Source organism: Rhamphochromis sp. 'chilingali' (assembly GCF_963969265.1).
Source record: "Rhamphochromis sp. 'chilingali' genome assembly, chromosome: 12".
NCBI classification, from domain to species: Eukaryota; Metazoa; Chordata; class Actinopteri; order Cichliformes; family Cichlidae; genus Rhamphochromis; species Rhamphochromis sp. 'chilingali'.
In genome coordinates, this window is record NC_137939.1 from 3,847,677 (window position 1) to 3,863,135 (window position 15,459).

General features: G+C 42.2%; 2 protein-coding genes across 3 annotated transcripts in view; one reads left to right on the top strand and one right to left on the bottom strand.

The window, feature by feature from the left end:
- The window catches only part of lhfpl5b (LHFPL tetraspan subfamily member 5b), a 47,602-nt gene that overhangs the window by 26,603 nt on the left and 5,540 nt on the right, over nucleotides 1–15,459 (bottom strand). The gene's annotated exons all lie outside the window — the stretch shown is intronic.
- cpne5a (copine Va) overlaps nucleotides 4,023–15,459 on the top strand; it is an 83,000-nt gene continuing 71,563 nt past the window's right edge. For both annotated transcript variants that reach the window (XM_080899774.1, XM_080899775.1), the window contains exon 1: nucleotides 4,023–4,319. In XM_080899774.1, coding sequence (XP_080755900.1) covers nucleotides 4,210–4,319 — 110 coding nt within the window. In that variant the 5' untranslated portion in view covers nucleotides 4,023–4,209. The remainder of the gene's footprint in view (nucleotides 4,320–15,459) is intronic.

Consider the following 15,459-nt stretch of genomic DNA (forward strand, 5'->3'; position numbering starts at 1 on the left):
GAAATGTGTATGTCTCTTAGATAAGAATATTTATTTGAATGCTAAATGGTGACTACAGATTTTTCAAACACAGGAGAAGGCTGTATCGCTGTAGACACACTCAGGCAGGATAACAGGTTTGAAAAATGGGATTTGACTTTCTGTCTCTTTGACTGTCTCTTTCACTGTATGTATAGATTACATTGCATTGATCAATAAGAGTTGTCACCATGGATAGATGTTTTCCTTCCTCTTTTCTTTCCATAACTGGAAATTGGAGCTAATGAAGTGCTCTGGATTCAGTGAGTTGTTGGCCTCATTTTGGGGCCCATTATATTTAATCCTTGTTTTGAGAATTAAGTATGCTGAATTGATCATACCTAATTCATATGTGCCACTGCATGGAATAACAACTATTTATGAGTTACTTTGACACTGAAGAAGACCTAAAACATGGTGACTCAGCTAAGTGCTGTGAGTGGGGTTTAAGAGTTTTTTAGACATTTATTTAGCACTGATAATTATATACTTGAAAAAGTGTCAGTCAGTCAGTATCTAAAATGATCTGTATCATGTCTGCATTCAGATTTAACTAAATAACGACCATTAAAACATAAAAACAAAAACAAAACATTCGTCCAGTTATGTAATGGCGAAGTTTCGCCTTCGTCTTCGACTCCAAACAAACACACTTTCTTTTTCAGGTGTTCATGTTCATCATATTTTTAACTCTATACCACAGACTGTGTATTAAAGTTGGACGCAGTCACTGTGAGATCACTGATGTGCTTGTAGCGTTTTGAAAGCTCATTGTTGATCTTTTTTTTGAGTCAGATGTCACCACATTTAGACAAGAATGAACCAATATGGACACATTCAAACACTATAATGGTGCAATGTAGCTGACTAATAAGATCCCAGACTTTCACTTGACAAACTGAAGCACAAACTTTTTTACTTTACCACACACAGACTTTACCACACAGCAAGCCATTATTTATGGTTATTCCATTAAAAATGCTCCAAAAGACACCAACATGATCAGGAGGTCCAGTTCAGTGACTGCTGTCCCCCATACTTACTTTCACTATGTAAGTAGGCGTAGAGGAGAACAGTCACACGAGAGAGCAGCTACAGTGTCATATGACCACTGCATGAACTGTTGTTTTTGGCCGCTTGATTGAAAAAGAGGAGCAGAGAAGGACATTTGTAAGAATAGTGGATTTAAAGGTTGATTTTTATCTCCATTACAGGCAAAAGCTAGTATTAAACTGAATAGTGGAACAATAACTTAATAACGATAAGGATGCACAAACAATTCAAACGCTGGAAAGCTTTCTAACCAATACTAGATGGCATAGATTCAAAAAGGTGTTGGAATCATTCCTCAGAGATTTCGGTAACAGATTTACATGATAGCGTTACAGAGTTGCTGCATATTTATTGAGTGCACATCCATAAGGTGAACCTCCCGTTCCAACACATCCCCAAAGATGCTCTATTGGATTGAGATCTGGTGACTGTGATGGCTATTTGAGTAGAGTAAACTCACTGTTGTGTTCAAGAAACAAGTTTGAGATGATTTGAACTTCGTGACATGTTTGAAGCAGCCATCAGAAGATGTGTTCACTGTGGCCATAAAGGATTGGACATGGTCAGCAACAATACTCAGGTAGATTATGACATTTAAACTTCCATTGTTTTCATTCAAATTCTGTTGTTTTCATTCAAATTTCATTGTTTTGATTCAAACTTTGTTCTGTTCATTCTAATTCCGTTCTTTTCATTGAAATTCCGTTGTTTTCATTCAAATGCTTTTGTTTTCATTCTAATTCTACTCTTTTTCTTCAAATTCTATTGTTTGTTTTAGAATTCTGTTGCTTTCATTCAAACTCTGTTCTATACATTCTAATTCTGTTGTTTGTTTTAAGTTCTTAGTTGGTATTAAGCGGCCCAGAGTGTGGCAAAAACATATCCCCACACTATTACACCACCACTGCCAGCCTGAACCTCTGGACGGGCAGGATGAACACTTTAATGGCAGTTTCTGACACTACCATCGGAATGTTGCAGCACAACGAAGACTTATCAGACCAGTCAACATTTCTCCAGTATTCTTTCATTTTGGTGAGCCTCAGTTTCCTGTTCTTAGCTGACAGGAGCGGCAAAGTAGACAACCATGCCAAGCTGATGTGCCATGTCTTCTTGACCATGTCTAGATACTTAATTGCACTGATTTGCTGCCATGTGATTGGCTGCTTAGGTATCTATGTTGATTAGCACATGTCAGGCGAAATCAATGACTATACAGTCACTATGACTAAACCAAAACTATTGTGCAGTACAGTAGATGGTAGAATCAGCAGTTAACATTAAAACTGTTGTTTAATGTTCCACTTGGTTGCAATAGATCTACATAGATGTGCATGTTGACTAGTATGACTATATTTGAGTAAATATTTGAAATACTGTTAGTGTCTGAAAAGTAGAGATATCAGGGAAATGATGTGAAGCAAAATGATCGCTGCACTGTCGCCATTATCTCGAGTTATTTTATGCTGCACAAAATAAAAATGCAAAAATGAAAAACAGAGTAACTTGTAGCCTTTTGTTCTTGTTGGTGTCGGTTTCACCAGTGCTGCTGGAGCTGGCCTGCTGATGCTCAGATGCAGAGCAGGTGTGGGTGGTGCCACTGCTGTCTCTAACACACACACACACACACACACACACACACACACACACACACACACACACACACACACACACACACACACACACACACACACACACACTCCCCACTCCCTGCTGAGAGGGTTCACACAGTTGTAATTGCACTCCTGCCAGAGCTATAGGAAATGGGGTGGCTGCGGGCAGAATCAGAGGAGAGCCTCGCAGCAGGTGGCAGGGAGCTGAGCTCAGAAGGGAGCTTGAAATCAGCCAACCAAAGGCCACTGTGGAGCCTAATTACACAATGAACATGAATAATGATGAATCTGTGCTCTGGTGGTGCTTTGTCCGAAATATGCAGCACTCATCGCCCAATCAGCTCAAGTCTGTAGCAATAGTGGTGCCTTACCACTGTTTGTAGATCTCTCACAATGACGGATGGCCTATAGCATGGACCACATACAGACTCTATGGCTGAAATAGCTATAGTTTGTACACGTGTGGGCATTTCATTGTGTAGCAAATGTGCAGTTTAATTTGCAGTTTTTGTATGAGAGCAGGGAGTCTTTTTTTTTTTTTTATCACTGATTACTGTGACATAACTCCCCCATAGATCTGCACAACCATGCACACATACACAGAAGTCTACCTTTGAACTGAGCTTTTGACAGGTTGCATTTCTCCTGGTTTCCTCTTGTTGTTCAATCAGGAATAATGATGAAATGCAAATGGAGCTCCCCTGAGAGCACAGCCTCCCATGCACACTCCTGAAGAAGAATATTCTGTAGGTGTGGAGGAAAAAAAAACGAAACTGTAATTGTTTTTATGAAGATAAATGAGGAAAGAGGCTGTGATTGAAGCCGCAGGAGTTTGAGGAGCTGTCCAGATGCTGAAGGAGCAACAAACAGCCTTCCAATGAGAAATAAAAGCTGGTATCTCTGAAGGGACCCGTGTCCTTTTAACACTTGTCTTTGAACATTTTACTTTGGGTTTAATTTTCAAGCAGGGGTTTAATTTTTAGAACAGCCAAACAACCGAAACAAAAGGGAAATTTCACAATATATATATACTATAGAATTCGAGGCTATTTGCGCCCTCCGGTGCTTATTTATTTTCTGTAACTCGATTTAAAAAGCAATCTGGACCAGAATAAAAGGCGTCCGCCACCTATCTACAGCTCGAATCTGCAACGAGTGAGAGTGTAGTCGCAGCCCCGCGTGTAGGAGAATGCAGACGGGAGGGGAGGAGTTCACGTCTTTTACTTTTCAAAGCTCCTCTGGCAGAAGAGCTCAGTCTTTGCCTGGAAAACCGCGGAGTTTGGCGCTGAGGCGTCCCGGGCACGTGACCCCCCCCACCAGCCAGATTAATCGCTTCACCGCTGCAGCCCCCGATTAAACTTTCCATGCTGTTGCCCGTCCGACGGACAGCACTTTGGAGGTTTGTGTGGACCGTGTTCTCTCCCGCTCGCTCGCCCGTCCGCCGCGCTCCGGCTCTCCACCCTCGGCTCTCCAGGTTCAAAGGGGCTCAGGCGGCCAGTGGAGCTGGCCCGGGTCTCCAGCACGCATGGAGGGAGACGTTATGGACAAAGTGGAGGCCACGGCAACGGTCCGCGACTTCGACCCCATCAGCGGAAGCATCCCGGCCACCAAAGTGGAGATAACCGTGTCCTGCAGGTGAGTCCATCGGGGTGCTGATGCTGCCCCGTCTGCGTCAGGTTTGGGAAGCTTAGCGCGTCTTTTGGCTACATTTTTTTGTGAGAAGCACTTAAATTGGTAATTTTTTCATTTTATTTTCATTTTAAGGCGTCATTTACCTTTTTGATGTTTTTACTTTGTTATTTATTGTTTTTTTTAATAACCCTGCTTAATATTTCCCCATTAAAAAGAAGTATAAACATGCTAAACAACAAAAAACTTTCCAGCCCACCAATAAACCCACAAGCAAAAATTATTTTTAAGCAGTTAAAAAAATATATCATTAGAAATTCACCCAGCGACTAATTAGAACTGCAGTGATGTCCTCCCCCGGTTACAGTGAGCAAAAGATGCTGTGATAGAAACCAGAGCGATGCAAACTTTACGCATATTCCGCCCTAAGATTTGCACTTTGGTGTCTTATTTCCATAAATCAGGTCGGGTACGACGCTGTGTGCTGTGCACGCGCCCAGTCGCGTGCCTCGGGAGATGCCGAGCGACGTGGAGTTATTATTGGCGTGCCCGAGAGGTTTCCCCCGAGGCAGCGTGTCATGTGTCAGCCTCTGCAACTGCTTGTCAGGCTCCCCCGAAACGACTGTAGTTTGTCACCGAGACGTAAAGATGAACACTAAACAGTTTTTTCCTCCCAGCAGCCTTCAGCTGAATCCCAAAGTAGATGCAGCGGGAAAAATACCACGGATGTGACAGGAGCCTGCTCGACTGGGTAGGGTGGGGCAGCGCTGGTTGCAGGTATACGCACAGTATGATGCTGAGACATATGAGAGCCTAAGCGTGCAGGAGGTGCAATTTCAATGAGAGCTGCTCATAAAATGTGATGTGAATCTGTGTTTCAATGGCCTCCCTCCAGCTCTCATGTTGCCCTGTTTCACAGTATTTAGCTCTTTTCACCTCCCGGCTACATGCATCGTTATGTGCATGTAAATGAAGTAAATAAAACCACAAGGGAGAGATTTATCAGCCAAACACCCCGCTGCCATTGTTTTCTTCCCTCGTCTGCAATATTTACTCAGTGAGTTGCCCGGAAGGAGAATTGACTGTCGATCTTGTTTAAAACTGTGATTTTTAATTTTAAATAAGCTTTGTAATCTTACCTTTGCGAGTTCAACAAACAGCTTAACAAAACCAACAAAGCCGTTAGCATGTAGCTGACCTTTTGTGACATTCTGGATATTAATTAGCCAGATTTCAAAAACGTGTCAGCTGACCTTTATTGGGCGGACAGGTGAGGAGATGATGATTGATTTTTGTTTGAGGATGATGAGCCGCATGAAGCCCCGTGGGAGCATTCTGCTGTAGCCCTTGTTTATGCAACAAAAATAGTCAACTGTGTAAAATTGTGGTAAATTCGAGTGTGTGGGAAGATTGCGTTTGAGGCAGACATGGAGCTTAGGGTGGGTTTTATCCAGTGTGGGGCGTTTGGTACGAGTAGCAGCTGGACTTGTGTTGCTTCCCTCTTGGAGCACGCTGTTGTTTTTTCCCTGCAGACCCCAGGCATCAACAGATGTTGATGCCCCCAGGCTCTGATCTGCAGCGCCCTTGTCATTAATTTCTCTCCAAACACTAGCTCTTGGACTCAGTTTGATGGAGAAGGAAAATTTATTCCTTTTTTCACTGGGGCCTTGAAGCATCGTCTGCTTTAGATGCAAAGGCTTCAGTTGCTGTCTGTTCTTCTTTGTGACTTGCGGGGATTGCTGCAGTCTGACCTCTGACAGCTGCTTCAGTGGACATCTCAAAAGTTGAACTCATGCAGAATACACACCAATGCACGCAGCTATTCTATCCACTTATCAGGAAGTGTATATTTTATCTATCCAGTGCAAGCAAACAGAAACAATTGGTGTTATATGAGGGGAGAAGCCCGGGCTCCACAACTCTGTGTAATTGATTTAGCAAGCCTGAGAGCTCTGAGATTGCAGCGCACATGGAATTGAACTGTGCCGTGCAGCCCTACAGGCATTCTCATAACCCTCTGCCAATATTGCAGCAAGCCCGTCTGACAAACTAGAGGGACTCAGGCAGACAACCGCTTATCAAAACAAGTGCATATCACCGTGATAGCACATTGTTCCCTGTCTATGGCTCTGATTGGCTTTGCTCACAGGTCAACCAGTGAGCCATACCCCGAGCATCTGCTTCTTAGCTGCGAGGACTGCACTCTAACTCAGTGATAAGATGGCTCTTCAAACTCAAGTAGCCTCTTTTCCTACATCTGCCTTTTATCAAACACAGTCAAGTGAATACATTTTACTGGATTAGGACCAGTTGTCCCCTGGTGTTTTTTACAAGTTGACCCCTCCAAGTCTTATGTGGCAGTAATAAATGTGTTGATTAGCTAATATTAAAGCAGCTCTGGTGAATGTTTTTTAAGTTGTTCGTGTGGTTTGCTTTAATTATGAGCAAAGGAGTAAATGTGAATCCTCGTGGACTGCAGAATGTGCCCTCTCTATATCTCAGCTTAGCAGGCTGTCTCAGAGTTTCCATGTACAATGACTTTAGGGAAACTGGGGCTTTAACTTTGTGGTTCCACTTTTAGGAATGAATGCTGGAAGAAATTTGCACACAGACAAAAAAAGCAAATAAAATCCCCCCCCCCCCTTCCGAAGAGCCGCTAAAGGCTTGACACGCTGAACTTTATTTAAGGAAGATTTTTTACCCCCAGTTTCTCGTTTGCTCATCAGAATGTGCATATAAATCCAGTAATGATTTGTAAATGTTGTGTTTACCCTTTACGCTTATGTGACTGTAACAAGGGAGGGGAATCATTCTGATAAGCTTGACAAGCCTGACAAAGGTTTATAACCCTTATCAGAACACAGCGACGGAGGGGTGGTGGTGGGGATCCTGCTTCTGAATGATTACTTTTTTGGCATCGCATTTTTTTATATAGTTAGAAATGACTGAATAATAAAACTATTTTGTTAAAACAAAAAAAATATGCACTTGTGATTTACTGCGCACTGTTCACATGCGTGTGTTTTCAAGGCGGGATATGGAAACAGCAAGGATGCTAGAGTGGTATCAAGGTCATTTTTTAAAATACTTAATCAAAAGTTTCTTGCTATAAACTGAACATTTGGCTTCGTTTGTTATGCTTATATGAAAGCAAGTTGTGTAACAAAGTTGCACGAATGAGGGCTTTCATGTGGCTGTTTCAGAGGTGTAAACTCCTTTTTCTGATTGTTTTAGCACAATAGACCAATGGCACCAGCAAGCAGAAGGACAAATGTTTATTATTTATTTCCTTGCCATTTGCCAACATAGGCCAATTTTAGAAATTTACTGCTCCTCTTCGGCTTGTCAAAGCACACCCAGGTAGGTGATTACAAGTAAAACTGGGTGACAGAGCTGCCTTCCCTTTCCACTGTGCTCCACCTCCCACCTGACAGCTTGAACACAAACTTTATCAGCCCCCTTCACCTATTTCACAAAGACAAAGACACTACAAGCTCGTCCATCCCCTTCTGTTCCCTGCTGTTGCTTTAGTGCCTCCCTGTAACCATTCATTTGCTGTCATAGATTCGTTAGAGTAGCAATGCCTTCAATCGATGCATTCCATAGCTGGAGGGAGGGGGGGTAACTCATCCGTGCCACTCATCACCCGAGGGATTCATTACCTGTTGAAACACACAGGGACCACATGACTTCCAGCAGTCTTGCGGCAAACCTGTGCAGGAGGGGTTCCCCTGGCGCACAGGGCCACTGATTGCTGTCCCCGCGAGGTCAGTCTGAAGACTTGAGGCTTGTCTCTGGATCCGGTCTCTTCCCGAGACAATCATTGCGGCAGAGGGGAAGGCGTAATGAAATCATCAGGACGATTAGGATGTTTGGTGTCACTGCTCGATGCAGCAAGAGCTACTGCTCGAGCAGAGCAATTTGGACTCGAGCTGTGTAACCAACCGTTTGTTTATTTGAATGTGTTGGCATGGTGTGTAACTTCGCTGCTGTTGTTATGTTAATAGCTCTTATAGCTGCTACTCTCACTCAGTCTTGGATACCCATTTAGTAAAAGCTGTGACCTGGTTTTTCTGGTTGAAAAATGCTTTTGTTTTGCTCTGGCAGGCAGCAAGTTTGAACTGAACCAGTTTGCATTGTGTAAGAACATAAAATATTAATAAAAGATCTCTCTGAGTAAGAGAGAAATTTCAATTTGCAGCGTTTTCCTTGTGCTTTTCATATTGTGATCTGGGTTAAGACTGACCTGAGGCAAGCTTGCAGCTTTTATCTCACTGGATGGCTTGTGTTTGTGGATGATGTGTCACATCTGTTTTGGTGATCAAGGCTAAACGACACCAGGGTGCCAAGAGGAGGCAGATTTTAATTTTTTTTTTTACTCCCCATTTTTGTGGATGTTACATTGCAGCAGACGAGTCTCACAGGCCGATGAAGCGGATAATTATGCATGAACCCCTGACATAGTGAAAATGAATTTGGATCCCAGACACTTGGCTTGTGGTGGTGTCGGTGTTATTAATATATTCTCATTTGGGATGTATGACAGCAGAGGGGGATCCCATGGAAGCGCAACTGCAGTGCCATGCCAGAGGTTTATAACACTCTGCATGTTGCCTGCCTCATGTGAAAGTGTTGATTGGAATGACAGGGGAAGTCAAGAGTGTGTTGTAGCAATAAGAGATCAAAGCAGTCCCCAGTGGCTCAGAAATATCAAGCTGCTTTTGTCACTATTTTCCGAAAAACTTAAGGGTCAGCAGAGTATGTTGGAGGATTTGTCGTGAGGGCGTATTTGACCTAATATCACAGCGTGTCTGGAAAATGAGAGCTGGTGGCAGATTTGCACAAAGTGTGACAGGTTACTCGGTGAAGATTTCTCCACACTGCGTTGCATATGTTGAAGGTCTTTCACTCGTTGGCAGTCTTAGCTGAAGGGCTAAACGAGCTACTCAGTGTCAGCTTATTGTCGTCTCTGAGGATTTTTTCTGTTTCTGCATTAGAGTGGACATGTTATCCAGTAGCCATAAGGGACATTTCAGCCAACATGTGTGAGAATGTGTGCTTTTGGTAGCTATGCATAATTCTGTGCGTGTTTCTTTTTTTTTAAAATTACAAATATATTTAGTATTCTCTATTGGGAAATGGATTATCAGTCAAATTTTTACACGCTACCAAGCAAATGATTATAAGCTTGTGGAGGAATTCAGTCAAATTTTCACTGAAATGGGTTTTTCTATGTTAGAAGCTTTCAAATGGAGCATGTAAGGTTGTAGTTTTTAAGCAGATTGAGTAAGCTGAACCCAGGTTAAAGCCATAGGAAGTAAAAAGTTCTACAACAAAGTAACAAAAAAATCAATTGTTAAAAGATGTTTAAAATTTCAATTTATAAAGTCTTGAATGCCTTGAAACCTTGGATATGGGCCAGCGCACACATCTCTGATTTGTTTAAATAGATCTGCCGCTGTGCTATTGACTGCTTTTCTTCCCCAGGTGGAGAGGCAACTAATGAATCAGAGTTTAGGTAGAAAGAAAGATTTCGTTGGGAATAAGAATGGGGATCCTGGCTTCCTTCAAGCAACCGGCCACATTTATGAACAGTGATGTCATAAAAACAGGAATAAGTGTGGATTGGATGAAAAAGTTGACTTACAGAGATGAGACTGTTAAAATAATGAAAGGTTTGCTATACAGGGTCGAGCCCATCAGGGCTTTTCTTCTATTTCTTTGCCTTCTTTCGTTGCTCTTTTTAGCAGTCAACACAGCGAATCATCTCCCTCCATCTCACCCATTTCACTAGTATCCTCTTGTCACACCAACCATCTGTGTCCTCCTTCACTACACACATGAATCTCTTCAGAGGTTTTCCTCTTTTCCTCCTGCCCAGCAGCTTCATATTCAACACCCTTTGCTCAGTATATCCGCTATCCCTCTTGTGCTGATGTCCAAAGTACCCATCTCAGCTTCGTCTCTTCAGCTTTGTCTTCAAGCTGCTCAACCTGAGCTGTCCCTCTGATGTACTCACTTCTATTCCTGTCCATTCTGGCCACTCCCAGTAAATAAATCTTGAAGTCTGTAGCGCGACCTTTTGTCTTTTTGTTAGGGCCATATACAGTATTAGCAGTTTGCTGAACTATCAGCATAAACATTTACAACAGCTGATAAATGAAAAATAAAAGTAAGGAACAGTTGGGAGAAACACCCTTCAACCATCTTCCGACTGTTGTCATCGCACAGCGTCCACCAGAGGGCAGTCGGCAACTTAACCATTAGCTGATCCGAGCGCAGTTAGGCAGAGCATAAACAGGCAAATAACTACTCGCAATAAACGTTTTTTGTGTCTGAAAGTAAAAATATATTGTGTGCTGTATCGGTGGGTACTGGTCTTTAAACCCTATGCTGTTCGGGCTCTAATATGGACATGCTTATTACAGCGTTTATCTCATAAAATTAAATAGAGGAAGATATTTGTTGAGAAACATGGAACACTTGTTTCCAACCCAGTCAATTAGTGTGTGTTTGAGTGCATAGGCGTGTGTCACAAGTTGGTCTTACGTCTTTTTTTCTCCCGGCATTAGTTAGTGTTTCTTATTTCATGCTCATTACGGTTTACCACCACCCACCTGCTGTGTGTTGCTTTCAGCTATTGATGCTCAACATGTGTCCACCACCAATTACGCAGCCACAGTTCTCTATTTCCACACTATAAGGTGCGCTCGCAGCTCTCTGATGCTTCACTAACCTCAATTAGTGATATCATTTCTTTGTAAATGATCATCATCACTTTTCTTTTCACTCCACACTTGGCAGAATGCATGCAGAGTGTCTTCTCTCTGTTTAAATGATCAGTTGCCAAAATATGCATGAGCTGATTCTTTACTGTGCCCAGTGTGGTGCCTAGAGTACAATTCAGAGTGCTTTATATTGCCATTTTGTAGCTGATTTGGATAGTGTATGCCTGCAGCTTGGTGCTTTTTTTGGATTGCCGCAAGTTCACACTAGACTCAGTGCAAAGAGCTTTGCCAAGAGTTATAAGCCCTATAATATCAGTCTGTATTTCCCTCCCCTTCTTGTAAAAGGAATCTTTCTCTGCACAAACCCTGGGCTGTCACAGTATGCAATTAGCAACGTTATTATTCCCAGATCGGACATTAGCAACATGGCAAAAGCCAACCTGATACAGGGATTTGCAGCGTATGTGCTTTCTCATTTATTACACGAGCAGAAGAGCAGGTTTATGACTGAGATCCTGTCACTGCCTGTGAGATGGCTGCCCAGGGAGTGCTCTGCTGCAGGTACTGTCGACCTGGAGAGATTCGAGGCAGAAACTGAATAATTAAAAAGATGGAGGAAAAGAAGACACCTGGTGCCATCACAGTGAAAGACAGCAGATGTGCGTTTCACTAATAAGGAGACCAGATTGTGTGTCTAATGTAACAGAGGGGAGGTTTTAGAGCTCTCGACAAAAGCAACATTAACCTGTATCGCTGATCGTGACTCCAAATACAGACAAAATGCAGCAAAACAAAGCCACACATACATTTTCATCTGCTGTGTTTTCATTTTTGTTTCTGCTTAAATCTCAGAGAAGGTTCTCCTTTGTATGCATGCTATCTGATGAGCTTTGCTATATGGTATGCTATACATAATTTTTGCGCTATAAAAAATTAATTACCCTTAAGGAAAAGCTGAATATTTCACTGTACATAATGGGATTCCTCTTCTTTGTAGCACTATATACGTTCCCCTTTTTGTTCTTTGACCTTTTGACCCTTTACATCTGCTCAAGGGCATGTTAGACAGGAAATAGTCCCACGGACCCCATGATCCGTAATGGAAAAGGCGAGGTCTGTCGTCTGTCAAAAGAGAGAGAGAGCCATGAGGCAGAATAGAAAGTGAAGTGACAGAGAAGACTTGAAATGCAAACCATCCTTCTGTTTGACCTCCCGGCTTTCTCCGCCGTCTCTAATGTATTATGGAGAGTTTTCTTCCTGTAAATCAGTCTTACTTGACTTTCAGGCTCTCATTTGTCATGTCCTCGTAAAAACCAATGAGGCAGCAGCTCATTGGCCAGTTAGATTCAGGACAATTTTAAACCACTTTCCACTGAATTAGATACCATTTCTCCAACTTGCCAATTAGGACTTTGACAACTTTAAGGAAGCAGAGGAGACTTAAGGGACTGGTGACAATAAGGCACTGTGGGCACGGGAATTAAATTCCACATTTCTTAGTTTAATAATCAGCCCCTTGGACCATGGAGTTGCTAAAATATCTCCAGGGATCTGACTGAGAGGGAGCGTTTTCCTAATATATTCTTTTTTAATTAGAGTTCAGCAGCCAGCCATGCTTTAGAGGTCAAATCTCCTTCACACTGGGCATTCAGTGAAACCATTTATCAACTACAGCGCCTTTTGACACATTTATACCAGCAGAGAGAGTTTGCAGATTTGATTTAAGAGCTCGTGCATTTCTGGGCCGATGCTAATTCAGCGTTTACAGAAATTCCTGGTTGTGGCTTATTGTATTTATCAACTGAAGTGTGCATAACCAATAACTATGAGCTTAATTCACTGCCGAATAAACAAACATCACTTTGTGAGGGATGATTAGGCAGAGAAAAGAAAGCTATTAAGATTATATTCTGCTTTTTTCTCCAGCGAAATTGAATTTATTCTTGTTAAACATCTAATAATGCACTGCTGACTCTTACTCCAGGCGCACTAAAATATGAAAAGCTTAAGTAAGAAAGAAGAGATTATTGCAATCAAAGTTTTAATGAAGGTGACGGGATCAAGAGCAATAGAGAAAAAAGGAGAGTTTGCTGTTTTCGTTACATGTTTTTTAAATGAGATGGCCATAGTGATCACAAAAGCGCTGGGATCTGAAAGCAGGCGGATACATGAAATGGTGTGAATGAAAAATAGCTGTATCTAATTACTTTTGTCCTACTTTCAATGAACTTCATCTTCATCAACAAACTATTCCTACATTGGCTTTCGGGATAATGATCTTCTCTTATCCCACTGAGATTTGCAAAGAGAAGGAGTTAACTTTTGAAATAGGCAGCGTTACTTCAGTGAAAGCAGACGGATTATCTGAGATGTTAATACCCGTCCTACGGCACTGATGCGCAAACTCTGGCCATGCGCACATTAAGCTCCTGGATTAATTTGTACAGGCGTATAAATCTGTATACTAATCATTTCTTTCTGGAATAAAAATGTTCTGCAAAAACAAATTAAGGTTTAGCCAGGTAAACGAAGGCTTGTGCTCTACAGGAACATGGAGCAAAACTAAAAGAGGATGTCATGTTTTCTACTCTTGTCTGCTCTGAGAGCAGGGATAAGGTGATGGACAAGCTAATTGTTTGAGGGTAATGGATGCCAGACAGTAACAGGTGGATACAAAGAGGCGGTTAGTCATGGATGGCTTTGTTACTTCCAATGATAATTGCACTGACAATCGTCCAACTGTAGTCAGGTCAGCCCAAGGCTAATACCCAATAACACCGCATCTGTCATTTCCCCACGTTTCCCTGTCACAGAAGATTTTGTATCCAGGAATGGGGAATTACATGTACACGAACGATGCCCTGCTGCTTGGATTCAGTCCTGAACCCTCATCTATATTCATTGAAATTCTGCTGTCCCCTGAAGGGAAGAGGACTTTTCTGAATTGCGATCAAGTTATTTAGCGGCACAAGCTTTTGCACTTTACAGATATGCTAATGAGATCCCTGAAAACATTGGGAACATGTCTTCCATCTAAAATGGTAAATGATGATAGCATTGCTTTATGTTGTAAAGGTGATGCCTACCTTATTAGAATTTGCACAGAGGGAACATATTAAGGGAAAATGTTCAGGGTTTTAGCTTAAAATAAGGATGACATGAATAATATTATTGCTGATTGCGCCTCTTATGTGGATTGAGTCAATAAGCCAATCAGGGTGCGTGGCTGCTTGAAAAGGTGCCAGCTGATGATGATCGGTGTTAGCAAACTGGATAGATCTTTCACGAAAGCGTGAATGCTTTATTTAGAGAGTTTAGCATGTGCAAAATGCTACAGGCCACCAGATAGTGATGGACTCATTCAGTCTAATGATATTGGTTTGAATGGTTAAATAAATTCTCATATGTAGTCTGTTTTGTAGCTTGTTGGTTCCTGGCCCGAGTCACTTGGACACCTTACATTCACTCTGTTGCTGCGACAGAGCTGCTAACCTGTTAATTGCCACACTCTCTCCTCTGCGTTGCCATGTACATATGAGGAAAGCTGGGTGCTGTGCTCAGTGTCAATAAAGGCTGCTCATTGGTTTGTACATGGGTGCTAAAGAGAAGCTGTGATCATGATTATTTTGGTCAGTGCTGAGATCTGGATTATTTAACTTGATTATCTATTAACTTTTAAAACATCAGGCATTATTTGAACTTTGAGCACAAATTGTATTATTCTTGTCACGGTTCTGGGTCGGTTCGACCCAGCATTTTGAGTTTATTATGTTTTGGTTTATTTTTTGAATGATCGTTTTGTTCCTCTTGTGCTTTGTCCATTATTATTAGAATTCTATCTTTCTGTTTATTCGTGGTCGGGATTTATTGTCTCATGTATTGTTTGAGTTCCATGTATTATTTTCTGTCTGCCTCTCTGTGTTGAGTCTGTGTCCTTGAGTAGTGATTCATGTTTCCTGTTTTATTGTGAAAGTCCTTGTCTTATGTTAGTGTGTGCAGCTTTGCTCCCCCTGTCTCGTCAGCCCTGATCTCTCCCAGCTGTGTCTCCCTCCTGTTGCCCATTCCCTCATTACCACCCTGTGTATATAAGCCCTGTGTTTTCCCGTGCTCGGTGTCGTGTCGTACCTTCGGCTTATACCTGTGTGTTTTTGTGTTCAGTACTTTCGTGTACCGTTGCTCAGTTTGCTTTGTTTTCTGCCAGTAAATAAAGCTGAGGGGTTTTTTTTGAGTTACTATTCAGTGTTCGAGTCCTGCGTTTGGATCCTCCTCTCCGCCTGCCCGCACACAGAGCCCTGACAATTTTTTGTGTCCGCATCTACTTTTCAGATTACTTGGAGCCAAAATGTTTCCGAGCAGCTGTTTTATCCTCTCCCATTGCTCAAAGACTGTCTTTTTGTCCTTCGGGTTTGAGCTGAGCT